At 40.4% G+C, this 27,956-nt stretch overlaps 1 protein-coding gene across 4 annotated transcripts in view; it reads left to right on the top strand.

Annotated features, from left to right (window-relative positions):
- The window catches only part of RCAN2 (regulator of calcineurin 2), a 259,336-nt gene that overhangs the window by 221,744 nt on the left and 9,636 nt on the right, over nucleotides 1-27,956 (top strand). For all 4 annotated transcript variants that reach the window (XM_007972348.3, XM_038006143.2, XM_007972350.3 and 1 more), the window contains 2 exons: nucleotides 15,795-15,968; nucleotides 17,763-17,934. In XM_007972348.3, the coding sequence (XP_007970539.1) occupies nucleotides 15,795-15,968; nucleotides 17,763-17,934 (346 nt within the window). The remainder of the gene's footprint in view (nucleotides 1-15,794; nucleotides 15,969-17,762; nucleotides 17,935-27,956) is intronic.

Raw genomic sequence — 27,956 nt, 5'->3', positions numbered from 1 at the left:
AATTCCACCTCTCCATATGCTCGTGTGCTACAGGAGTACCGAGAGTTGTGCAGCAACAGCCATGTTTTTAAGCTGAATAACTAGAATCATTTTGTAAACTCATTTATGAACTGTTATGGAATAAACATTTATTCCGTAACTTTTATTAGATCACAAATAAGTAGCCCTTGGTAGAAAGCACATTTATGGCATGAGCATACTTTGCTGCTGAGAACTGCAGAGAAGACCTGCACGTTTTGACAGGTTCCACTCATCAAGAGGACTGTCACGTCTCTCCAGTGAGCTGAGGACCACGGTTTCAGGATTAGTAACTCAGAGGACCAGCCAATTGGTAACCACATATCCAGTGTGCCCAAGACAGTCCTGAAGTCACAGCATAATTAATAGCACCCCCCTCCTAGCTTGGACGATGCATTGTGTAGTCTTCCTAATTTTAGTGGACACTATCTATAAATTACTGGCTTTACCCAGCTTCCCTAACTCTCCCTAAACTTTCATTTCTACCACATGGAGAAAAGGGAATTATCAAATGTTCTTGCTTAGCTGACAATGGTTTTGGCACTGAGTGATGCCTACATTCAACAATCCTGAAGTTTTGTGTGTAACACACACACATATACACACACCCATGCCCACACACATGGAGGAAACCAAGTTTCATCAGTATGATCCAATTTTCAGGCACTTCTAATCTGAGCTGCTTATGTGAGGCTCTCTTCCTTTTGACAGAACCAGCTTCTTTTTCATTTCCAGTCATACTGCTGCTGGTCTATGAAATATGCATGAGAAAAACTGACTGAAGACAAAAGATGTGTCCATCCCACTGGGCGAGATGCACTGAGAGGGATGAAGCCATATTGACCCAGCTTCCCTCTGCCATAGATAGCCCTCTGGGATGAAATCTACATTCTGTCACTGACAAGCTGACCACCTTAGGCAGATCGTTTAATCTCTTTTAACTCGTTTCTTCATCTGCCTCGTAAGTTTATTGTGAGAATGAAATAAATTAGCACATGTGAGGGGGCTAGTGTGGACTTGGCATATAGAAAGCATTTTAACCTAAGTCATATCTAATAAATTCCCACATGAAAATTTAACCACTGTGCAAAATTGCATTCCCAAATTTTGGGCAGTGTTAGCCATAGACGAAGAGTTGATTTTGTTTCTAGTAAATCCACTTCAGCCATGATAGATGTTGACTGTCATGTTTCAATTTGGAAAGACTTTCCTTCATTCCTTCAGGTCTCTTGTGTCCTGAATCTGTGATTGGTTGAAACAATCATTTTTGTTTCAAATCTTAAGGAATTTGAACGTGAGAGATTTAATTTTATGTAAGGTTTCATCATTAATATACATTCTTTTTTATGTCATTACATAAAGAACAGAGGAAAACAAATAAAATATAAAAGGTGAGAGAGAGAGGAGGAAAAGAGGAGTATAACAAGCTGCACACTTTCTAAATTTAATGATTGAATCATAAGAAGTTCCTTATATCTGCATCTTAAAAGAATGCAAATGCCATTTTGATTTCATGGGAAAAATAAGTTAAAGGATACGTTGCTGCCTTTGAAAAGCTTACTTTGATCATTTGCCAAATGGCAAAATGAATGGATTAAATTTTAAATTGCCTGTCTTCAGAAGGACGTGATATGGAACATATTTAGGATTTAGCCCTTTAATTTAACGTTAAACTTATTAAAAATGTCCTCATCAATTATTGATAGCCTGATTTTAAAACAGAGCCTTCACCTCAGTGTTGAGAAGGTAGGAACACTGCTTGTTTTTAGAAGTACATTTTCTACTTCTTTCAGCTACAACACTGGGTAGCATTCTGGAAAGGGGTAATTTTTTAAAGAGGCTCCAAGCTGGTGAGCAGTTTGCCTATCTGCATCAGCAGGCTCATAACCCGTCATTTGGAATTCAAATGGAATGTATTCAGTGAAGCATCTTGCTATTAAATAAATGTTGTAAAAAATATGTGAGTGCTGACTGTTAAAATACCAAAATCTCAAATCTCATTTGGTTTATGTTTCCTATAATTCTGTAGGTATTTAATAACAGATGTTATTGTGCAACAAACAACGCCATTCCTAGCAAAATATGGCTTAGGACCAACTATTCTTTTTATCCTCTTCTTAATCCCTTAAAATACCTTTTTTTTTTTTTTGAAACAACATCATATTAATGTAAATATTTAAATCCTTTGATAATGCTGCTCTCCTGCCTGGAGAATTCCGAAGTCTTCCACTGCCACTTATTTCCACACATACAAATTCTATCCACCTCTTACAGGCCATTTCTTCCTTGACCACCCCCCTATACACACACACACACACACACACACACACACACACACACACACACAGAGGCATACACACACACACACTCTCTGATGGCACATTATTCTGAAATATATTCATAATATTTTAAATAGTAAGAGGAATTGGAGATTAAAGCTCCATAGAGGAAGGATATTTGGTAGGTGAGTAGTCAAGAAAGACTTCCGGGAAGAAATTTGTATAATTTTATTTTGGCATCCCTCTTTTATTACATTACAGAGGATCTTAATACATATGATCAGTGTGCATTTGTTGCTTTGGTTGAAGGATAACTTTGAAGAAAAGAACAAATTTACCAAAAGGTAGTGTGTGGGAGGGAGGACTGTTCTCTCAACGTAGTCTGGTTCATTTCATCACCAAGTGATCCCTTTCCAAAGTGTAGGCATCTGCATACACACAGTTGGCACTCAATAATGAATACATGAGCAAAACACAAAAATGACACCATTCCTGCCCTTGAAGTTCTTGTAATCCAGTTAATGATGGCACATTTGCCCTCATTAACAACACTGTTAAGGGAGCACAGCAGAAGGATGTCTAAACCTTAATGGGATTCAGGACAGATTTCTTGGATTTGAGATACGAGCTAGGACTTGACAGATAATTAGAAAGTTATCTGGAGGAAAAGGCTGTTACTGGCAGAAGAAAGGGCAAATGAGAAGGCTTGCAGACACAGCATAACCTGCCTTTGGGAACCTGTAAAGAGAAGTTTGGCTGGAATAGGCAACAAAAGCAAAGGAGAGGTGTGAGATTAGTGGGGTGGGTGATGGCCATTTTATGAAGGGCCTTTAATGCCAAGCAGAGCCTTATTCTAAAAGCTATGGGGAGCCACTAAAGAATTTTATAGAGGAATGATATGATCAGAATTTTCTCTTTTACTTTATTTATTTATTTAAGACAGAGCCTCACTGTGTTGTCAAGGCTGGTCTCAAACTCCTGAACTCAAGCAATCCTCCCACCTTGGCCTCCCAAACTGCTAGGATTACAACCATGAGCTACTGCATCCAGCCCAGAATTTTCTCTTTTAGAAAGACCTCTCTAGCAGCAGGCTTCCAAGGTTGATTCTTGGGTGGCCAGACAGAGACCAGGGAGACCAAGTGCAGTCATGGCGTCAGCCACAAAATAGATGGCAGGATGAACAGGGGACTGATGGGAGATCTACTGTAAGGTCCAGAGAACACAAGGCTTGTTGAGTAGTGGGATGTGGAAGTGAGGGAGAAGGAAGAGATCAGGATAACATTTAGGTTGCCTGCTTGAGCAACTGGGTAGAGGGGGGCTGTTTATTGTGATAGGCTGAGTGGCAGATTTAGAGGCCGCAGCATTAAAAAAAAAAAAAATGGCTTGAGGGCCATTACATGGAAGGCACCTATTGGAAATCTCAACAAAACATTGAACATGGGGTGTGGAGGTCTGGAGATGGCTTTGTCTAAAAGACAGTAGAGGCGTGTTGGGAGAAGAGGAGAAAGGAACCAGGTAGGAGGGGCTTACCTACTCTGTGTGTGAGCTTCTGATGTTTTCAATAGTCACTGGCATCTTTATCCTTTGCTCGTGGTCTCTCTGAGCTCCAGCTAATGGTGCAGGATCCCCAAAGGGAAAGATTGAAGGCAATTACCCAGTTGATTGCCTCCTTAGAATGATTTAATTTACCATGTTGTTTTGTAAAGGACATGTTTAAACCTTTACAGACAAAAAAGAAATTTTGTGGTTAATTTGGGCTCTACATTTTAAGTAGATAATAACATCAATAAAATCAAGTTAGTTTAATTAGAGTTGATTTCATAGGAGACATTTTGCTGATATTCCTATAATTGCTCTTTACAATCTTTGAGGATTATATACCGGTACAAGTATGGATATAAATATATAGATAGATGTAGACATAGATATACTTGGTTCTGGATATAGGGTGATTTGGATATAGAGCTAATAAGCCAAATACAGGCATATAAACAATCTGGGATTAATAACAGCTCACACACACTTACTGTGCTCAGCACCTTTTAAAGTGATATAAATATACTAATTTACTTAACAGCCAGGATACCCCTATGAGGTAGATACTGTCATTTCTATTTGATAGATAAGGAAACTAAGGTATCAATGGGTAAGTACATTGTTCAAGGTTGCACAGCTGGCACCAGCATTTAAACTAGGTAGTGTAGCTCTAGAGTTTGCTAGTACCATAACTTTATACTGCCTCTTCTTACCTATATCTTATGGATAAATGACTATTTAAACAAATTTAAAGTAAAATTCCTGTCCCCTTGTGAGACTGGATAAGCTGTAAAAGAGGCTGTGCATTTCATCAATTACACATGCACAATTAGAGCCTATATCTAATCAGGCCTGATGACAGCCACAGACGTTTGTACAGATTAATGATCAGAGAAGAGGAATTGATGGGCCAGGGAAGGTTGAAGCTGTCAGCTTTTAGGAAATGCCCCGAGCCAAAGCAGCCATTGATGTTGTAAACTGAAATGTGGCAGCTATAAAAGGACTGTCAGATCCTTCCTTTGCATAAAAAGTATTTATTACCATGCACAGAAGCCCAATTTTGTGGCATGTAACAGAGATCTGTATTCCTAACTACTCACTTAGAGGTCTTTAGTATGCCTCGTCCATCCTCCTCCCCATCCTGAGGACATGTGGAAGAGCTCCTTTCTGCTACTTCCTACATTTTCATAGACCCATTGGGAGACTTAGAAGTGTCCTGGTGCAGGCAAGAGGCTTGCAGGCATCCACAAATGGTACCTTGCTTGGCATAGCCAGGCTCTATAGCCTCTGGTGAGTGCCCCACCAGAGCAAGCCCTGGGTTTGGGTGATGAGAGGGTCTCACCCAAAGGATGGGCAGTCACTGCCTGGAGTCAGAACAACAAGAGCCCTAGGCATACAAACCATGCTGCCTTTTAGTTCCTCTCTTGGTCCATTCACCTGCCCTTACTTATTGCACAGCTTCCAGGACAGGTTCCAAGCAATCCCCTCACTTGCTCCTCTTCTTCGGTCTCCACCTTGGGTACTTACAAAGTGGATTTAGGCAAGGAAAGGATGTACTCAGCCATCTATAATAGGGTGTATTGACTTAAACTTTGCAGATTCAAGTCTTTTGACTCTCGTTCTGGTGATTAAACCTTTTAGGGAATTGACCCTCATCAGCTAAGAGTATAATATTTTGAATATAGGCTGGGTGCAGTGGCTCACGCCTGTAATCCCAGCACTTTGGGAGGCCAAGCCTGGCAGATCACCTGAGGTCAAGAGTTCGAGACTAGCCTCAACATGGAGAAACCCTGTTTCTACTGAAAAGAAAAATTACAAAATTAGCTGGGCATGGTAGTGCATGCCTGTAATCCCAGCTACTCGGGAGGCTGAAGCAGGAGAATTGCTTGAACCTGGGAGGCGGAGGTTGCGGTGAGCCGAGATTGCGCCATTGCAGTCCAGCCTGGGCAACAAGAGCGAAACTCAGTCTCTCAAAAATAAATAAATAAATAAATAAATAAATAAATAAATAAATAAATATTTTGAATATAATACGAAATGTATTTTTTGTCTTCCTCCCTGTTTCCTGACACAGTTCCAAGAACCCCTGGAATCTCCTCAGTGATAAGTGTCTTTTTGTATGCTAATGAGAACACTAGGGGCCCTGGGTGGCCTCAAGATGGGGTTAGAACTTTCAGCCTTTCAGCCTGCTGTCTGATCTCTGGGAAGGGGAGAGGTGCTGAAGTTAGAGTTGATCACCAATTGACAATGATGTGATCAATTCTGCCTGTGTAAGGACGCCTTCATAAAAACCCAAAGGACAGCATGCAGGGAGTTACCAGGTTGCTGAACACGTAGAGGTACTGAGAGCATGGTATAGTTCAGAGAGGAGCATGGAAGCCCCGTGTCCCCTCTCGTATACCTTGCTCTATACATCTCTTCCGTCTGACTGTTACTGAGTTGTATTCTTTATAATAAAAGGATGAGCATAAGTAAAGTGCTTCCCTCAGTTCTGTAAGCCATTATAGCAAATGATCAAACCTGAGGAGGGGGTTGTGGGAACTTCCAGTTTATATCTAGTGGGTCAGAAGCAAAACCTGGACGTGCAATTGGTGTCCAAAGTGGGGCAATCTGGGAGTACTGAGCCCTGAACCTTTGGGATCTGGCACTGTCTTCAGGCAGATAGAGTCAGAATTGAGTTAAAGCGTAGGACATCCAGTGGGTGTCTACAGAGAAATGGAGAATTGCTTGCTTTGAGAAAAACTCCATGTGTTAATGACCAGAAATGAAATAATGTGACAGTATAGAAAAAACAATGTTTTGGGGTTTTTTTTTCTGTACAGTACAGTGATAGAAACACTGTGCTTGTTTTAGCTGTTCTGAAAACCTGGACTCCAGATTATTTTGTGACTGCACAGTACATACTTCACACTCTCTAGAGCATATTTCCCGGGGTTAAATTAAGCTTCAGCTTTAGGGCCCTCATTTGCATTGGTCTTTACCAAGACTTGGTGGAGCCCTAGCATTGTGTTCCTGTGGTTATATATTTTTGCGAAATTTGCAAAAGTTATTTCTTAATGATTTTTGTTTTCATTCTTAAAAAACAAACCTCCAATGTTTGTGCTTAGTTGCTTAGTTATTTTTTTGTGTGTTTTGTTTTTTGTTTTGTTTTGTTTTTTGAGACAGGGTCTTACTCTGTCACCCAGCCTGGAGTGCAGTGGCATGATCTTGGCTCACTGTGACCTCTGCCTCCCAGGTTCAAGTGATCCTCCCATCTCAGCCTCCAGAGTGGTGAGACCACAGGTACACACCACTATGTCAGGCTAATTTTTTATATCTGTGCTTAGTTTTCTATTATTTTGCTTAAGGAAGTCTCCCCAAGGTGTAAAATCTTCGGGTTCCATAATGCTTGGAGTCACCCCTGCTCTGCCTCCCTTGTTCAAAAGTTGTTCCAGTTAATAGTCCTCATACATGTTTTTGTTTGTTTTGGAGGCATTTGGGTTTTTTGTTTGTTTGTTTGTTTGTGGGCTTGGAGATTTTTCCAGTTCTAAATGTTTAGATGATGACTAAGTAGAATCAGAGAAATGGAGATTTCTTTAACTAAAGAAAACTAAAAATATACTTTTGCATATCAATGTTATTCAGCCACAGTGAACTTTAGGACCGCTACTGGGAAAGAAAGAATACAATGGGACATGGATCATGGAACTTGCTCCACTGAGAGAGATGTGTGATGAAACCATGAGTTTTTAGAACAAAATGGCTTCTTCTAGAGTTTGGGGCTGAGTATTAGATCTTTGTCTCTCGCAAGAACTCAGCAAGAAAGGATAAAGGCTTCTGTACCTTTACCAGCAAACTATCTTTTCTTGAAGCAGTTATATGACACAGCATCTGCCTGCTTCTCTTATTAGTGAAGAAGGATTGCAGGATTCCTCTTTTCACAATGATTTTTATTTAGGTAGTATCAGGAGCACAAATGGAACAAAGCATAATTGCATACAATTTTGGCTGGCCTAAGAAATCCTGATAGGTTAAAGTCCAGATGTGGGAACTCTCGCACACAGGCCAGTTATGCCCATCACATAAGGAGTCTGCATCCTGAAAGGTTTACAATAGCAGTCCCTTGTTCAGAAGGTCCTCCTGAAATGCCCATCACATCCAGAGTGGTCCTTCAACATGGGATTTGTCCACGGCTTGTCAATGGTATCCATTGAGAAGTGATAAACATTTGACACTATATAATCATTTTATTTCAAATATGGCCTGAGTTAGGCCTAGATCTGTTTGTTATTTGGTAAGCAGCACACTCACATCTTCAGACATTCTACCTGAAACATATTTTATTTTATTTATTATTATTATTATTATTATTATTATTTTTGAGACAGAGTCTTGCTCTGTCACCCAGGCTGGAGTGCAGTGGCACAATCTCGGCTCACTGCAACCTCTGCCTCCTGAATTCAAGCGATTCTCCTCCCTCAGCCTCCTGAGTAGCAGAGATTACAGCCATGTGCCACCACGCACAGCTAATTTTTATAATTTTAGTAGAGACTGGGTTTTACCATGTCAGCTAGGCTGGTCTTGAACTCCTGACCTCAGGTGATCCTCCTGCCGCAGCCTCCCAAAGTGCTGGGATTACAGGCATGAGCTATCATGCCCAGCCTCCAACCCCTATTCTAACCTCTCCCACTTTCTTCTCTAGAGCCCATTATTGATTTTCTCAGAGTACCATTTGTGCTCTACAATAATCGCTCCACATCCTCTCCTTACTAAATCCTTCATTGCTCTGGGCAATGCTTATTCCCTAGCAATTACACATTGCTAGGCAGATTACTCTAGTTCCCCACCTCTCAAGCCCAGAATATGAGGCTTAGAATTCCCTGGCATCTCCCCATGCTTCTAGGTTGTTGTTCCATCCCTTTTTATAGATGATCTCTGTGAAGCCCCTGCCCTCCAGTTGAACTCTTTTCTTTCAACCTATGCTGCCATACCCTATAGCTCTCCAGGTCACTCCTCCTGTTTCTCATGCAGCTCATCTGGCTCATGGTTGTCCCTCAACTCTGTTTCCTGTTGTCCTCCTGAGTCGGTGGTCACCATGCAACCCTCTCACCTCGCTATTCTTTATCCTCTATTCCCATCATCCTCACCCCGTCATCCCTCACAATTCCATTCACGTGCCTCATGTTGACCCTTAGGGCATCTAACACTGAAAACCTTCTGAAGCCTTAAACTTACAAAATTATCTTCTGGGTTTACGATTTTTTTGTCTACTGTTTTTCCCACTGTGTCATTCCTATGAAACTCATTTATCTAACTCATCCAGAACCTTGAAGTCTCACATCTTCCCATTCTTTCAGTCGAATGTGATACTCCTGGCTTCTCTTTTCTCCTCACAACCTCTCATAGTCAGGCATCTCATTGCCTACTTGCCAACTGTTTCAAGTTATTCCTTCATCTTTCTTCTCCTATGCCTCAACACACACACACACACACACACACACACACACACACACGTGTCTCATACTCATCACCTTGGAATGACCCAAATATCCACTTCCTCCTCTCCTGGGGGGGACATGGCATGATATATTAGGTGCTCTGTATTCTTCGCAGAGTCATCTGGTTCTGTAGGTCTATGAGACTGCCTATATTTGTTTCCTGGGGCTGTCATAACCAAGTGCCACAAACTGAGTAGCTTAAAACAATACACATTTATTATCACACAATTCTGAAGACTAAAGTCCAAAGCCAAGGTGTCAGCAGTGCTACCATCCCTCTGGATCCCATAGGAGAATTCTTTTTTGCCTCTTCCTAGCTTCTGGTGGTTTGCTAGCAATACTTAGCATTCCTTGGCTTGCAGAGGTGCCACTCCACTCCACTGTCTTCACAGGACACTCTCCCTATGTTTCTCTGTCCTCACATGGCTATTTTCTTATAAGGACACTAGTCAACTTAGATTAGGGTCCCACACCACTTCAGTACAACATCTTTTGAACTAATTACATCTCTGATGACCCTATTTCCAAACAAGGTCATGTTCTGAGTTCCTGGGGTTTGGACTTCAACATACCCTTACTATCTCTTCTCTCTCCCTCTTCATTAGTTTCATTTCTTCAGCCCATCAGTGTTTCCCCACACTACCAAAAATCTGCTTGTGACCACGACTTCCCATGTAGTTATCCCAGCTCCCTGGTTTTCATTGCCAAACTCTATTTCCAGCTTTTTCTCTGCCCTTCACTTCTCCATCTGTAATTAATCTATTACACATCTGTTCAAATAGCTCTCTCAGTAAGGTCATCAGCATCAGTCCATTTGTCAAATTCAATGGTGTCATCTCCACCTTCACCCTGTTTGACTTTCGTGCAGTATTCGATACCAGCATTATCACACTTCTTTGAAGGGCAGCTCTTTTCTGACCATTATGTTGTACAATTAAGGGTCTCACTAGACCTCCTGTCTTTCCCCAAGCCAACTGGATCCTTACTTCTGAGACCCTATTGTACAACAGTTTTCAGTGTGTGGTTTACAGACTCATAAGGGATCCCAATACCAGTTCCTATGTTATCAAAACTATTTTCATAGTACTACAAGGTATCATTTACCTTTTCAACTGTGTTGACATTTATACCCACGGTACAAAAGCAATGGTGGTTAAAACTGCTGGTACTTTAGCATGAATCAGTGCAGTGCCACCAACTTGTGCTAGTAATACAGTCATGTGTTGCTTAACCTCGGGAATACCTTCCGAGAAATGTGTCCTTGGATGATTTTGTTGTGTGAACATGATAGAGTGTACTTACACAAATCTAGATGGTATAGCCTACTGCATATCCAAGCTCTGTGGTATAGCCTATTGTTCCTAGGCTACAAACCTGTACAGCATATTATTATACTAAATTCTGTAGGCAATTGTTACACTTAAGTATTTGTGTATCTCAATATACCTAATCATAGAAAACGTACAGTAAAAATATGGCACTATAATCTTGTGGGACCACAGTCAGATATGCAGTCCATTGTTGACCAAAACTTCATTATGCAGTGCATGACTGTATTTCTATTCTTCACAGCCACACACTCACAGTTTAAAAAAAAGAAAAGAAGAAAGCAGGAAAAGAAAGAAAATGCCAATTTTACTTAGAAATGTCCTTGATAAGGCAGTAAGTTTTATTCATTTTATTAACCCTTTACCCTTAAGCGCACACCTTTGCAATTTTCTGAATAACAAAATGGGAAGTACACATGAGAAGTACTTATGTGGCATCTGGAAATAAAATGTCTGACTGGAGGAAACATTCTAAGCTGTCCTAAACTGCCCGTGGTACTTTTCTCATGGAACACCATTTTTACTTGAAGAAGCAACTGACAGGAAAAGTATAGTTATGGACACTTCGGTATTTGGCAGACAGTTTCTCAAAAATGAATGAAGTGAATCTGCTGCTATAAGAAAAATAACTGACAGAGTGTGTTGCCAAGAATAAAGAATGAGCTTTCAAGCAAAAATAACATTTTGGAAAACTTGTATCCACCAATGTGAATTCTACAGTTTTTGAATTTTCTAAAGACTTTTTGATAAGATAGATGGTAGATTAAAAGTAATGGCAAAAACCACAATTACTTTTGCACCAAACTATAGTTTTAATGAATGTGATTTTTAATATTGTATTGAAATCGGTCAGTTTGAAAAAGTTACATATTTCAGGGAACCAATATTTTCTAAATGATTAATGTACGCTTATGAAATCATTGGGTTAAAATTTATTCAAAGTGCAAAATAGATAAATGGATCTTAATAAAATCAGGTAAAATGTTATGTGATTATGCAGTACACTTTAAGAAACTACTACTTTTTGAGTTTTGATGAGATATCAAGGAAGAATACTCCCAATTATTTGAAGGGCTATTAAAATATTCCACCCTTTTCCGACCACATATTTGGATGAGGCCAGCTTTTCTTCATACCCTTCAGTCAAAACAACTTGGTGCAATAGATTGAATGCAGAAGCAGATATGAGTTTCCAGGTGTCTTCTAGTAATTTGGAAATTAAATAGATGTGCAAAAATGTAAAACAATGTCAATCTTCTCATTAAATGTTTTCTTCTTTTGGAAAACAGTTATTTTTCATTAAAAAGTTTATGTTAAATAAAGGGTTTATTATTACTTTTAAATGGATTTATATATAAATATTTTCAAGTTTCTCAGTTTTAATTTCTGGTACCATAAACATTGTTTTATTTAAAACCCACAATACAAAAATTCTTGAGGATCCTCAATAATTGTTAAGAGTGTAAAGAGGTTCTGAAACCAAAGAGTAGAACTTTATTCAAATAGGACGCTACAAAGAGAACTGACGTTCAAGGAGAAATTAATAATTTATTGGGTTTGTTGGGTAACAGAACTGGAGAAAAATGGTAGCCAGAGGACAACAAAATATTATTGTGTCCCTGGTGAGAACCTGTGCATCAAGACCGTAGAAGATTTTCTGTAATGGCAGGTGGAGAATTCCTACAGCTAGTGCTTTTGGTGACACTGTTTTGCCTCAAGGTACATCCAGTGGCTTCATTGTGTTGGATCTGCCTCTAACTAATTTGGTCTGGTATCCTGTTGCCTCAGCAAATTATATGTTTGTAATGTCACTAATGGAAACAAAAATAGAGAAGGCTAGCGAGTTCCTATTCTTAGACAACTGTCACCCCTACAAATAAAGTTCCCAAAAGGCCTGAAAAGAGAGGACATGCTGAGTAAATGTCAGCTGTTTATTATTATCATCATTGTGGACTTTAAGCCCCATATGATCCAGTGAAAACCCTGGCCCCTGAGCTCTGGGCTACACCCCAGGTTTGGTGCAAGAGCTCCTTTTGTTTTTTAGCTTAAGCCCAAAACAAGGAATATCAAAGAGTTTCATGTCAATGGCCAACTCTAACTTGGTGGGAGTTGGTGCCTGGAGCCCTCTTTTGAGGATCAGTGGGAGCAAGATGTTCTTGATGTCTGCCAATGCCTTACAAAAGAGGTAGCACATTGTCAGCACCCCCAAGCCTAAAAGCTAGACTCCTTGATTCTTTGCTCTTAATGCAGTCTCTTGAGGCCAAACCGCTCTGATAAACTGAGATGTGAAGCATAAAAATGAAATACGAAATGAAAAGGAAGGAATTAGACTCAAAGGAGAAAAGCACCTCGCTTTCAAAGGCTAGCCTTAACTGCCCATGCTTAGGCATTGGATAGGTGATGAGAAAGTGAAACTCCCACCCTGGAAATGGAAAAACATACCAGCCACAAAGAAGACCCAAGTATTCTGTCCTTAAAAATAATATTGCACTCTATATAGAAACAGGAGTTTTTAATCTCTTAATTCCTCCTATTCCTGAAAACTTCCCAAACTCATCAAACTACCAGCTGTGATTTGATCAGTTCAGAGTACTTTCATTGTGAGGAAACAGAATTCATTTTAATCATCAGGATTCGTGCTCAGGAAAACACAGTATTGGTGGGACAGAATTCCATAATGAGACTCCTTGGAGTGGTAGCTGAAGCCCCGCGTCTGGGACTTGGCTGATCCCAAGGCTTGAGAGATGAGGGGAGACAAAAAACCTGCTCTGCATAAGACAAAGAAAAAGTCTTGTTTTGTTCATGATGGGAAAAGGAGTATAAGAAAAAAACAGAATGAGAGAAAGAACCCCTCAAATCTCTACAAATGTCATTAAAAAAGCAAAAGCTTTTATTGTATTCTCTGGGGTCCTTGGACTGGTATAAAAGAGAAGAGTGTGGGCAGACAAAGGAGTCAAAGATAGGAGGGGCGATGGGGGAGCTGCAGCCTCAGGATTCTCAGAAATCGGCAGCAGGATGTGGTGTGGAAGCATTACCAACATGGGCTTGAAGGTCTGATACAAGTTCATTTGGATCCCCAAGAGGCAGGAAGACCTTCCCTGAAGTTTAAGTTACTCTTCCTGTGGAGCCTCAGAAGTCAGTGTTTTTACAACCCCACCTCACTATATTGATTCTCTTAGATGTGGTCACCCTTTAGACTTGGGTCAGTGTATTGCTATACATCTCTTGCTCTTATTAAAATAAGCATCTCTTCCTATCAACCTGACAGTATAATTCTTTATATAGAGTTGACAGTATCTCTCTAGTTAGGGTCACAAGGACTTTGGCCTGGTCCTGGCTCTGCCACTGACTCTCCCTGTGCCCATGGGTAGGTCCTTATCTTTTCAGATATCAGGGTTCTGATTTGTAAAATGATGGAGGTGAAGAGGAAAAGGTTGAGTTCATCATCTCTTAAATCCATTCCTAGTTAAAATTCTATGAATCTTGCAGTATTAATATTTCATGCATCTCCATTCTTCCTTGTACTCACTGTTATGAGAAATTACCTTTTACTGTTGAAATAAAAGAATCAGGTTGGTTATATATATACTTTCCTTAGTGGCAGTTTCTCTATTAAGAACACACTAGCTTATAACATATACTAATTTTCTTATAATAAGGATACTTTTATGGCTAAGAGGAACCATACAGATCAGACAGATGTTATTAACATATGTACCTATATATTTTTTCTTTTTTAATTCTCTAGTTTTCTGTTATGCCTTTCCCCAGTGTTCTGGGTGTCCTCTTACTTGTGTGTATCTGCTTCACGTGTTAGATTGTTAGATGGTTGAGGGTCAGAACAATGTGATACTCATCTCTGTATCCTTTTAAAGTCTAGAGAGAGACCTTTCCTCATACAAAGTGAGCATTTAATAGATACTTATTCAGTCGAATTGAAACTGTGTATTGAGTCTAACTTTTTAAATTACTGCTTTATATTGTGATAGCTTAGTTATGCTGTAGGAATAAAATAATTCTCAAATCTCAGTGATTTAATGCAACAGAGATTTTTTTTCCTTGCTAAGGCAAAGTTGGCTATAGAATGGGGTTGGAGTAGGGAGAAAACTATTTCTGCTTCATACAGCCACCCGGGGGCCCAGAGTGAAGAGAATCCTGTTTCTGACAGCTGCACCTTTTGAAACACATGGCCTCTTCAGAGAAATAAACTGAAAAATTACTCAAGGGCTTTCTTCTGCCCTCTACACATATTTCGTTGACCAGGACTAATCAAATGGTACTGCCTGACTAGGAAACTGGGTGGTGTGGATCCCATATTTTTAGGCAAGAAAAGTGCCCACCCCTCCCTAGGCCCAGCATGGTGGCTCATGCCTGTAATCTCAGCATTTTGGGAGGCTGAGACAGGTGGATCACTTGAGGTCCGGAGTTTGAGACCAGCCTGGCCAACATGGTGAAACCCCACCTCTACTAAAAAATACAAAAATTAGCTGGGTGTGGTGGCACATGCCTGTAATCCCAGCTACTCAGGAGGCTGAGGCAGGAAAATAACTTGAATCCAGGAGGCAGAGCTTGCAGTGACCCCAGATCATGACACTGCACTCTAGCATGGGCAACAGAGCAAGACTCTGTCTCAAAAAAAAGGAAGGAAGGAAGGAAGGCAGGGAGGGAGGGAGGGAGGGAGGGAGGGAGGGAGGGAGGGAGGGAGGGAGGGAAAGGAAAAGAAAAGAAAGAAAGAAAACGAAAAGTGCCCCCAAGATTGGTAATCACTAATGTTTACCCTGTGCTTTACTCAGTAGCTCCAGTATTTTGGAGATAATGAACTTCTTTGAGAATCTGATGGTCATTACAATCCCTCTCCTCTAGAAACACTCAACATTTTGCATAATTTCCCATGTGTTTCATGTACTTTGAACCCTATTCACTGGTTCTCTAGAGAACCTTAGACCAAGATTATAAATCCTTCAGGCATGTTTTACACCTGGCAACAGACCTACAGATGAAAACAAACAAACAAACAAACAAACAAAAAATTACTGCTGTTCTATTTAAACCGTATGTTATTAAGAGTCTATTTATTTAGTTGTTTGTTTTTATCAGATACGGCATCATACAAGACCCATGGCCAACGGATTTCCCTCTGTGTTTGTTTTTATCAGGAAAAATTTGAGGGACTGTTCCGGACTTATGACGACTGCGTGACGTTCCAGCTATTTAAGAGTTTCAGACGTGTCCGTATAAACTTCAGCAATCCTAAATCTGCAGCCCGAGCTAGGATAGAGCTTCATGAAACCCAATTCAGAGGGAAAAAATTAAAGCTCTACTTTGCACAGGTAAGGTGATTGTTTACCAAAGTTATTCTTTTTGCCCTACATTATTTTTTACCATTTTAAAATGTAAATGAAGCCCTTTCCATTTTCAGATTGGTTGGTAGTCTATAAATTAATTCACTGAGAAATAGACCCACATCATGATTCCCAGACAGGAACAGCTTAGTGGCTTAGAAAACAGGCTCTGAGAGTTGCCAACCAGAGCAAGTTGCATAACCTCACTGGGGCTCCATATTCTCATCTGTAAATTGGGGATGATCAGGATCTATACCCCATACTGTTGTTATGAGGATTGCATGAATTATTGTGTGTTTAAGTGCCTAATATTTGGCAAATACACAATAAATGCCAGGTAGTAGTTATAATAAGAATGATGTAATCACAGCTACTCCTAACCTTCCTATCAGGGTTATAATTAAAACTTAAATTATATGACAGTTTTAGTGGAATGTATAACTTTTCAGTGATTCATATTTATGAGAAAAGGTTACAAATATATGGAAATTAATTTGTTTCATCCAAAAATCAATTCTAGCTGTTCCAAAACGAAATGGGTAATTCTTGGCAATGCTTATAAAGTTCACAGCAATAGAAATCAATATCCATCATGTTCCATTAGTTCCCTCACCTCATCACTAGATACCTTGATCCATCTCTTAAGTGATCTGTTAGTATGGTTTCCACCTTTAGACTCTACAGAGATGGCACAGTGAAAAGAACACAGATGTTGGCCCTGCATCCATGTTCAAATTCCATCATTGCTATTCTCATGTGTGTGATGTGGACCAACCTCAGTTTCCTTGTCTTTAAAATCTCACCCCATTCCTTAAAAAGTTAAGCATTGAATTACCATTTGACCCAGCAATTCCACTCCTAGGTATTTAAAACAGGTACTCAAACAAATATATGTACACACACGTTCACAATAGCACTATTCACAATAGACAAAAGGTGGAAACCACCTAAATGTCCATCAATGGATGAATGGATTAGCAAATTATAGTATGCCCATATGATGGAATATTACTCATCCATAAAAAGGACTAAAATACTGATAAATGCTGCAATGTGGATAAACCTTGAAAACATTATACTAAAGGGAAAGGAGCCAGACACAAAAAGTCACATACTCTGTGATTCTACGTATAGGACGTATCAAGAACAGGTAAATCTGTAGAGACAGAAAACAGCATGGTGATTGAAGTGGGAGACAGGAGTGGTAGTAACTGGTCATGGTAGTACTGGTAGCAGTAGGCAGAGGAGTTCTTTTAAGGTGATGAAAAGAGCTTGGATCTGGATAGAGGTGGTTGTTGCAGATTGGAAATGTACTAAATGCCACTGAACTGTTCACTTTCAAGTGGTTAATTTTACGTTATGTGGATTTCACCAAGGAAGGAAGGAGGGAAAGAGAGAAGGAGACAAGGAAACATTTGGCAGGTGCATGGGGGGACAGTGGACTGGCAGCATCAGCATTGCCTGGGAACCTATTAGAAATGCAAACCCTCAGGCCCCATCCCAGGCCTCCTGAATTAGAAATGTGGGGGCTGGGGCTTAGCAATCTGTGTTTTAGTAAGGACTGCAGGTGATTCTGACATACAGTAAAGGTTGAGATCCACTGTTTGCAGGATTAAATAAGGCAATTGAGCACATGGTATGTGGTAAGTGGTCATTATTATTACAGTCAGGTTCATCGGTTCATTTGTCACAGGCTGAAACTAAACCCACATTTTAATGTGCCAACATGACACATCTGAAGCCATGATGAATAAGTGTCTTCATCTCTACTCTCTTTGAAAGGTTCAGACTCCAGAGACAGATGGAGACAAACTGCATTTGGCTCCACCCCAGCCTGCCAAACAGTTTCTCATCTCGCCCCCTTCCTCCCCACCTGTTGGCTGGCAGCCCATCAACGATGCCACACCAGTCCTCAACTATGACCTCCTCTATGCTGTGGCCAAACTAGGACCAGGTAAGCTTTGCGGTCCATTTTAAAAATAAACATTTGTCAGCAACCTAGAAAAGCCAAATTAGATTAACAACCTTGAAATCCTGGGTTCACAGTAACATTGCGTTTCTAATGGGTTTATTCTTCTGTGTGGACAATGAGAGGGAATGATGGATGAGAATGCAGCATCAGACTTTGCACCTGTTCAAAAAGCAACTCGGGAACCTGTACTAAAATGGTGTCAAGTCCATGCAGCTTCCGGATTGCAATGCAGATATTTTAAGATCCAACAGCACTACCTAATTCTTGTGGGATTTATCTCGATACCAGGAGGAAATTATTTCCTCAGAACAGACAAAATGAACCCTACCAGCTGGAAGGAAGCATCTATGCTGTGCAACCAAGTTTTATTGCTGTCACAGTGCTAGTACACACTCAGGAACCCCCTGTTACAAGAAAACCTGCCACCAAAGTGAAACCTTCAAGTTCCTAAGAAGTCAGTTACAGCAGCCTCTAACTTTAAAAAAATCTTACGGTCACTTTGTTATGATGTTGGCATATGTAGCTCTGATTCACTCATTCTCACTGCAGTATAGTATTCTAAAATATGAATCCACCACCACACTTTCTTTAGCCACTCTCCTGTTGATGGATATTTAGATTATTCCCAGGTTTTTTGCTATTACAATCAATGTAACAGTTAACATTCTTGTACATCTCTATGCACTTGTCCAAAAGTTTCTTTAGGCTTTGTACCTAGAAGTGATACTGCCCTCAATTTCAGCAGATGATGACATCTTGCACCCCAAAGTATTTTTTCCTATCTTATATTAGGAGAGGAAATAATAGAAATTGAAGGCGCTGAAACCAGGTGGGAGCTGAGATTTTTAGCACTGTGAATTGAGTGGTAACTAATGGCCATTATGTCTGCTGTATCTACTGCTGGTTATCTTGGGATAGGAAGGAGCTTTAAAAATAGAATCTGAATGCCTGACCCCACCCCAACAGATTCTAATTTGATGTGGGTAAAGTCCAGGTATCAGTACGTTTTAAAAGCTCCCACGCTGATTCTAATATGCAGATGAGTTCAAGAACCACTGGTAGCTAAATGCCAAGTACCAAGAATAGTAAACTTATAAGTTCTTACCAGCATTTCTTAATGTGGCAGGAAAACATTTGGCCCAGAGTCACCCACCTCAGAAACCTGCTGTTTTAATCATCGTGTGTTGATTCTTGTGTGTGCCAAAACCTGAGATCCCTAGGAATTATGGTGACCAACTGTCCTGGTTTCTCCAGGACTAAGGAGTCCCTTGGCCCCAGGACCTTCACTGCTAAAGTCAGAAAATTCCCAGGAAAACCAAGAAAAGCTGGTCATCTTACCAGGTGCCCAGATTAAGATGATGCTGATCTGATTAATAAGCACTTCTTGCAAGAAGATTGACAGATGTTACATGTGTGGCCTGAAAGTTAAATTATAGAACTTTCAAGAGCAAGCTCATTGGAGGTTTCTTTGTAATCAGCATCACATCGCTTAGCTTCTCAGGCCCTTTAAAATGGCCGTAAGTTTTACCTTCAAGAAGCAGGAGGTATGTCTAACTAACATATTAGACATTGCTGATGTCTAATTATATTGACTGATGAAAGAAGCAATATAATAACAAGGGAGATGTTAGTGAAATATGATTTCATTGAACATCTAGTTCACATCCAGGATCCTGATCTTAGACACTCCCCCTTCAGAGAGCCACATGTGTGATATGCGTAAACACTGCACAGTGTGTAAAGTAAATTGAGTCTACTCACGTGAAGCCTTTTGAAGCCCTTCCCCACAGTCATTCAGGACATTGCAGAAACAAACAAGCACACATATCCAAATGGACCAATTTCAGCCAAGGTCCTTGGAGCTGCCAGTTTGACTCCTATACACTGATATTGACAAGAACACCCTTGAACACTTTGTAGAGGTGTTTTGAATGTCAGCCAACAGAGCTCTTTATAGAATCACTAAGGTCTTGGCTAGAGAACCTAGGAGTCTGACCTGCATTTTACAGAAAAGGAAACTGAGGCCCAGAGCGAAGCGGGGAGCTGATTTGACAATGAAAGTGCCAGAGCTTCCAATGCTGTGCTCTTCCTACTTCACTATTTAGAAAGGAGGCTCAGGCTATGTCAAACTTTCTGACCATCACACCCCAGCTGGACTCCAGTTCACTCATGTGGAGCTGGTTGTCCAGTAAAATTCAAATCATTTTTTATCAAGAATGTGAAAGAACATTAGTTGTTGTTTGTCAGAATTCACAAAGATTGATGCAGAGAAAGCTAGGGGCAAGTTCCAGACACCCTTACTGGCTGACCGAGCTGAGCCCAGACTCTGGAAGGCACAGACAGGGACAAATGTGACCTGGGACTGATGGAGGCAGAAGGCACAGATGGGATGGGAATTAGGCCCTGGAAGGGATGCTCACAGAGCCTGACACAGAAGAGGAAGGAAGAAAGAGGGAGGAAGGAAATGGTCTTAAAGAGGCAGAGAAAGAAAAAAAAAAAAGCAGTTGGCAGTAGGGGGTGGGGGGCTCAGAGTTGTAAATAACTTATCAACAATGTTAAAAATGCAGACCTTTTACCTTAATTGTATAGCTAATCTATAGCACCCACCCTTCTTTTATCACAATAAATGTACCATCTACCATTTTTGAAGGGCCCTGCTTTGTGAAGAGCACAGAGATAGGACCTATTATTATCCCCATTTTATGGATTAGGAAACTAGGCTGTAGAAAGAAGCATGAACTTTCCCAAGGTGACACAGCTGGTTGGTGACATCGTCGAATTTCAAACCCTGGCACTTCTGACTCGAGAGAGTAAACTTCACCGCTCTACCAACTGGCCTTCTATTAAGGATACTGGTTGGCTTGGCTGACTTCAGGCCTGCTCTGCTCCAACTCTGACAAACATTTATTCTAACCCTGAATCAATAATTATAATTATTATTATTATTTGAGACAGACTCTCACTCTGTCACCCAGGCTGGAGTGCAGTGGCACGATATCGGCTCACTGCAACCTCCACCTCCCAGGTTCAAGTGATTCTCCCACATCAGCCTCCTGAGTAGCTGGGACTACAGGCGTGTGCCACCATGCCCAACTAATTTTTGTATTTTTTAGTAGAGATGAGGTTTCACCCTGTTGACCAGGCTGGTCTCGAACTTCTGACCTCGTGATCCACCCACCTCAGCCTCCCAAAGTGCTGGGATTTCAGACGTGAGCCACCACGCCAGGCCTCAAGAATTATTTCTAACAAACACCAATCTAAACTTCTAGAAAGCCTAACCTAGTGTCTGGTAAATGTGCAAATGGAGACTTGTGCATTTGGTACAAGAGCAAATATTGAGAGTTTCCTGATTTTTAAGGATGACTGATACTGTGTCCATGGAACAGCTGCAATCTGGATGTATTTTCTAGGATATGTTTTTCTCTATTCCCTGCCAGCAATTTGGGACTGTTTGTCTTTATTTGGTTATCCATTTATCCCTTTTCTATGTCCTTGAAGCTTCCTCAACCCCACACATGCATGATTTGTGTCCAACAACTGAGTTGAAAATATCAGAGGTTAAATTAAAGGTTGTTTCAACTGCAACAGTAAGGGAGCAGGATCACACCCTGCCTTTTCCCCATGGCATCCTCCCCCTCATCGTGTCTCTGCCCCCTTCTCAACCAGGTGCCAAGGCAAGGGGTTGCTCCTTCAGTCTCCTCCTGTCACTTTGCACAAATATGCACTTTTCCTAATGGCAATTTTCTATTGTTCAACTTACTGTCTTCTCTTCTTATTGAGGGAAAGAATGCATGTTTCATTCATTTTGGTATTCCCAGCACCTGAAACTACCTGGCACTTAATTGATGCTCAATAAATACTGGAGGAATTAATGCATGCATGAATGAATGAATAGAGCAGAGCTATTAGCCTGCCTAGAGATAGTTTCTTTACTGACAAATTGTTGCTTTCTTATAGCTTTAGCCAGACTCAGTCCAGAAGCATTAAATTCATGTTTTCTATAATTAGAGGACTTCTAGCATTTTCATTTAAAAAAACGTGATTTAGTAAAATTTATTTTTAATCCTTTGGCAAAATCATTTCAGTAACAAATTATAACTAATTCATGTTAAAGGATGACTACGTCAGTTCCAGAAGTACAGAAACAAATTAGAATGAGAGCAGAGAAAAGCAACTCAAATGATCAAAGGAATGGAGTTTTGCATTAGAGGAATGATGAACAGTGTTTAACTGGTAGAGCAGAGTGATTGAGAAGGTATGTAGACATTTAAAGCTGCTGGGAAAAAGTCAGTCTAAAGAAAGAACATTATGGAGCAGGGATCTAGAGTGAGATGGGACTCAGGCTAAGTCAACTGACTGGCTGCCCGCAGAGGCAATGGCACAATTTATTAGGATCCTTTCATGGAGAACAAATGAAACAGTAGGGATCCAGGCCGCATCTCAGACAAGCGAGGGACAAAACAGTCTGTAGTTCTTTAAGGAGGAATACTGGTGATCTTCTTTCAGAGAGGGACAAGTCCAATTCCTGAAAACTTCTAGAGTGGTCCTAGAAACAAACATAAAGAAAGCAGTGCAATTGTAATGGAACCATGATCAGACCCAAACCTGTGGGTGCCTATTGAAATCCTTTGAAATATTTAAGATGTTATGACAGGAGACAAAGGCCACGTTATATTCAAGAAGTGTCTCTCAGTTCTGTTTATTATACCGAGAGCAAGTTTATATTCTGAAAATTATGAGAGGCATAATTTTAAATATCTTTAATAGTTGTCCCCATGACCATTCTATCTTTGATCCAGAAAGTAAGTAAAATAGATAGTACACATTAGAAAATAAATAAATAAAAATAATGACTTAAAATTATGTGGGGATGAAGATAAATTACTATGCACCAGGCACTGTTCTAAATACCTTACAATATTATTTAATGTTCACAGACAATAACAGGTATTATTATTGTCCTCAATTATACAGCTGGGAATGTGAGGCACAGAGTGGTTAAGTAACTTGTCCAAGGCACACAGCTGCTAAATTAAAATATGTCCTCTGCCACTGGCAAGGAGAGTAAAGGATTGGTTGAGCCAGCAACCTTGCCCTGGGAAGTGAAACATTTTTCTCTAGAAGAAATTTAAGATTGCTGTAAAGGAGAAATTTAAGAATACAAAACAACTTATGCCTCTCGTTCCCTCACATTTTATTTCTCTACTTTTTGGCACCCACTAAAACACACTACTGCATCAATTCTTTATGGTACATTTCATGCTTTTTTCTCATGTCCAGCAGGACGTGCAGAACCAAATTTGCCTTCCTCTGCTCTGTTTAAGGGGCAGTTATTGTCTCTATAACACAGAATCCTTGTGTGTTTCTATTAGTCCCTTGATGAATGTGTAGAAACCCATCAGTTTAACAGTGACCTAGACAGAATAAGATGGGCTCTGACCTTGAGGAGAATTATGAGTTGAATATTTATTTTAAAATATCTGTTGTTCCTGACTCCAGAAACAGTATGGTGCCAGGTTCTTTTTTGATGTAAAACAAAATAGGAAAAAAATAAAAACCCAGCCTAGCAAAATAGCTTATCTCCACCAATCAGCAGAAAATGGTAAAATAGAGATGCATGCGGCACTAACTGGATGGGAAATCAGAGGTGGGAAGCGAAATGCCGGCCTTTATTCTGCTAAGATGACTCTGGAAGGTCATGTTCATTGTCACTGAAAATGCCTGCAGGGAGCGATATGAAAAGTCATTGTCTCTTCTTTTTTTTCCTCCTGCTATTTTTAGCTCTTGTTAGGAAGATCAATTTTAGTTAACTGCAGAGAAGGGTTTTTAAAATGGTGCTTGAGTTTCAAGTTGCATTTGTCTGCTATATTTAGATTTTTTTCCAAATTCTTCTGTATCAAAACATGACATAGTAAGGCAACTTTGCTGGTGTTACTGCTTGATATGGTGTTTCCCCCAATGGAAAAAGATATTCCATTAACTAATGTAACCTATACTAAAGAAACATTTTCCATTCCAGGCTCTGATTCAGAGGTAGAAAAAAATTCCGTTTTTAAAATATAGATGAACACCTATATTTTTGGTGCATGTGGTATGAACATTATATAAGGCCTCAATTCTCGTTCAGCAATTGCTATATTCTCTGATCACAGAAACAATAGGCAAGTAAAACAGCGAGTGTCCAGTGTTCTCGTTAGCATAGTCTATCTGTGTCATACCCCACCTAAGGGACTCAGATTGGGATCCAGGAGCACATGTTCAAATTTTCCCATTTCCTTTTAAAGAATTGTCCCTGGAAAAAAAAAAAATAGGTTTTTTAAGAGGCTTTTCTTCCCAGTATATATTCCATTACTTTATCTTCCATCACTATGGAATAGCAATATTAGAATACTTCCTTTTCTAATTTTACAGGTAAACAGGTAAACTGTAGAAAAACAGAAAAGACATATGACGAAAAACTGGGAAAATATGAATAACAAATCCTATTGCCCATAAAAAAAGTACTTTAAGGAAGAATCATTGTAGTGTTTACCCTTGCATTTTTTCCTATGGGGTGTGTGTGTGTGTGTGTGTGTGTGTGTCCTCACAGTTGTGGCAAGGGCTGGGCCCCTGACATGGGGCAAGGGAGAACAGGATGGTCCATTCCCAGAGAGGACCCAGCCCACAGAGGGCTCTCCCAGACAGCTCCCCTTTGCTTCATCTCTGCCACTTTCCTCTCACCCCATGTGGATAAGCCCATTTTCTCTGGTCTTTCTCCCTATTTATCTTCCCACCTCTTTCCCCTCTGTGTTTCCCTTAGTTACCTTGCCTATACCTTCCCTCTGGGGTTCTGCTTCTTTTTCTTAACCATTAATTCAGGTCCTCAGTCAATCAGTTGATCCCATAAAGTACTTTGGGTCCTAAATGTCTCAGGAGGGGAGGAATATAAATCCCCCCATCCCCCACCTAGTATTAGAGAGAAACCTCCAGAAGATAAGCAAATGTTCTTATACTGAAATATATATAGCTCCCCTTATACCAAAACTACGAGTATGCTCTTTCTCTTCTTTCTCTTTCTTTCTCGCTCACTCTCATCCTCCTCCTTCCCCATCTTACCAAGGACTCCTTCTTATTTCCTACTTTGATATGGATCTGAACTGAGGAGGGGGAGGAAAGGAAAGAGAGCCCTAATTATTTCATCAATATTTTCTTAAAATGCACCCATACAAGGCCTACTGAGGTAGAATGTCAGTTTGCAGCCCTGATGTCACCTACAGCATCCCACCCTCATACATGCCTAAATCTAGGAAGTAGTAAGGAGGTTACACTGGTCACCCAGTAGACCTGGATTGGAGTTCACCACTTTTCTCTGGGATCCACCAAAATTCAATAGGAGCTTGTGAAAACACAAAAGAATCAGAGAAAAAAGTTTACAAAGGACTGAATTCCCTGGAATCTGTCTTTTAATCCCAAATCCTCTTTCCACTTCCACTTAGAAAATAAGTTCTTTCTCTGCTTCCAGATTGAGCTTGTGAATAGGCAGCTACTGAATAGCTATGATTTTTATGTTTCCAATAAGTCTCTCTGCACCCAGAGTATCTCCTTTTATTTTATAGCTGTAAATGGAGATCCAACATGAAGAGAGGCTTTTCTCTTGCCTCAGGATAATGATTAAAACATAGGATGTGAGTTTGAATCTAGGTTCCACATTTTATTAGCTCTGTGACCTTGAGCAAGTTTCTTAACTTCTCTGTGCCTCTGCTTCTTCAATAGTAAAATCAGTTTGTGGCAAGCATCAAATGAGATAATCCATATAAAACTGTATAGCCAGTATCATACATAGGAAAGGCTCAGTGTATGTTACCTATTTATTACCACTTGATTTTCAAAGCCTTCTATAAAATGTGTCACTGAGTGTGGTGGCTCACCCCTATAAATCCCAGTACTTTGGGAGGCTGAGGCAGGAGGATCAGTTGAGCCTAGGAGTTTGAGACCAGCCTAGGCAATGTAGTGAGGCCCCTGTCTCTACAAAAAATAAAAAATAAGATTATCTGGGTGTGGTGGTGCACACCTGTGGAGCCAGCTACTCAGGAGACAGAGGTGGGAAGATCACTTGAGCCCAAGAGGTCAAAACTGCAGTGAGCTGTGATCCTGCCCCTGGACTCCAGCCCAGGCAACAGAGCAAAGTGAGTCCCTGTCTCAATAAAAAAAAAAAAAAAATGTTATGTGCATGTGTTAAGCTCTTAGCTCAGTGCTGCTCAATGTGAAAGCTATGATATTTTGGAGTTGACAGTCCTACACATTGCAGTACATTTAGCATCCTTGGGTCTCACCTACTAAATGCCAACATCCACCCACACCATATGACAAAAAAAAATCCATTTCCAGACACCATTAGGGGTTTAACACTCTTATGTGAGAACCATACTAATTATACTTTCTCGGATGTGACAAAGACTTGTCAGAGGCATAGAGGCATAGAGCGCCTAGTAAGGGGTCAGTGGTGGGTGCAGAAAGAAGAGTGGAAGAGAGGTGAGACATATAGAGAAGCAACTCCTGCCTCCAAGCTTTGCTCACTCCTCTATCCCTTCCCAGACACACACACACTTTTTTCCTTCCCTTTAGAAAACTAGGGGAAGACAAGAACAAAGAGAGTTTGCGTGGTCCATGTCCATTTATCAATTGCTACATAACAAACTATCCCAAAAATGTAGGGCCTAAGACAACAGTCATTTATTTTGTTCACAAGTCTGCCATTTGGGCCAGGCTCAGGGGGAAGGGTCATCTGTCCCATGCAGTGTTTCTGGGCAGCATAACTGGGGGCTGGCAAGTGAACTTTGAAGATGATTCACTCACAGGGTTGGCAAAATGGTGCTGTTAGTTGAGAGTTCACTTAGCCTCTGAGTCAGGGCTGTGGTTCTTCTTAACGTGGGCCTCTTCATGGGCTGCTTGGGCTTCTTTACAACTTAGACGTAGGGTTTCAAGCATGAGCATTCTGCAAGAGCAAAGTAGAAGTGCATGACATATTTGTTACCTAATTCAGAAGTCACACTGCTACCTTCCACCACCTAGGTTGAGGATCCCTTATCCAAAATGCTTGGGGCCAGAAGTGTTTTGCATTTTGGATATTTTTGGATTAGGGATATGCAACCTGTACTATATTTGTCAAGACAGTCGTTAAAGCCTGCCCAGGATTGAAGGGAGAGAACACAGAGGGAACACTCCTTGATGAAACATTGTCAAGGTTCCAGGAGAGTATGTGGGGTGGGAGACATTATGACCGTCTTTGGAAAACACAACCTGCTACCACAAATAACTTTCCTGTTGAGAATTCACCCGTAATATGAGAGATAATACAGTTTTAAAATGAGAAAAATGTAGAGGATCTTCTTTTAGAGTCCAAAGCTTCCTTCCCTAAGAGATGCAAATTAACTCAGTTTATAATTTATAGTCTTTTCATAATTTATTGTGTTGTCTTTTGAGAAGATTCATTGTCAAAGAGAGCATGTCTAGAATAACTATCAATGGCCAAAACAAAACAAGGCAAGGTTCAGAAGGAATACATAATCCATCTTTAGCTAGAGAACAAATATTCACGAAAAATATGAGTTGCCATGAAAATGTATTAAAAGTGAAAGATAAAACTAGGCTCCCTGTCCGTAGAGTCGCTTGTAGAATATGAAAACAGTGGGAAGTATGAGAGTTAGGGACAGAGAGGGACTATGAGCACATTCTTTGAAGTCAGGAAAACCTGAGTTCAAATCCTGGCTCTGGCATTTACTACCTGTGTGATCTCAACTTCCTGTTGTGTAACTAGACATTATGAAACCCACATGACAGAGCTGTTGTTATAATTAAAGATCTATTTCATGCCAAATAGTTACAGGCTTTCCTGTGCCTGGCATTTGTAAGTGCTCCATAAACAATTGTTACTATGTTTAGGGAATGTAGTGAGTTTCTATGACACCTACTGTGTGCTAGCACTGATAGAATGCTGCTAAGAGGATAGATGCTTGCCTTTAAAT

This window comes from Chlorocebus sabaeus, chromosome 17 (assembly GCF_047675955.1).
Source record: "Chlorocebus sabaeus isolate Y175 chromosome 17, mChlSab1.0.hap1, whole genome shotgun sequence".
Lineage (NCBI taxonomy): Eukaryota > Metazoa > Chordata > Mammalia > Primates > Cercopithecidae > Chlorocebus > Chlorocebus sabaeus.
The sequence above is the reverse complement of the archived record's forward strand: the minus strand, read 5'-3'. Positions and strand labels throughout refer to the sequence as shown.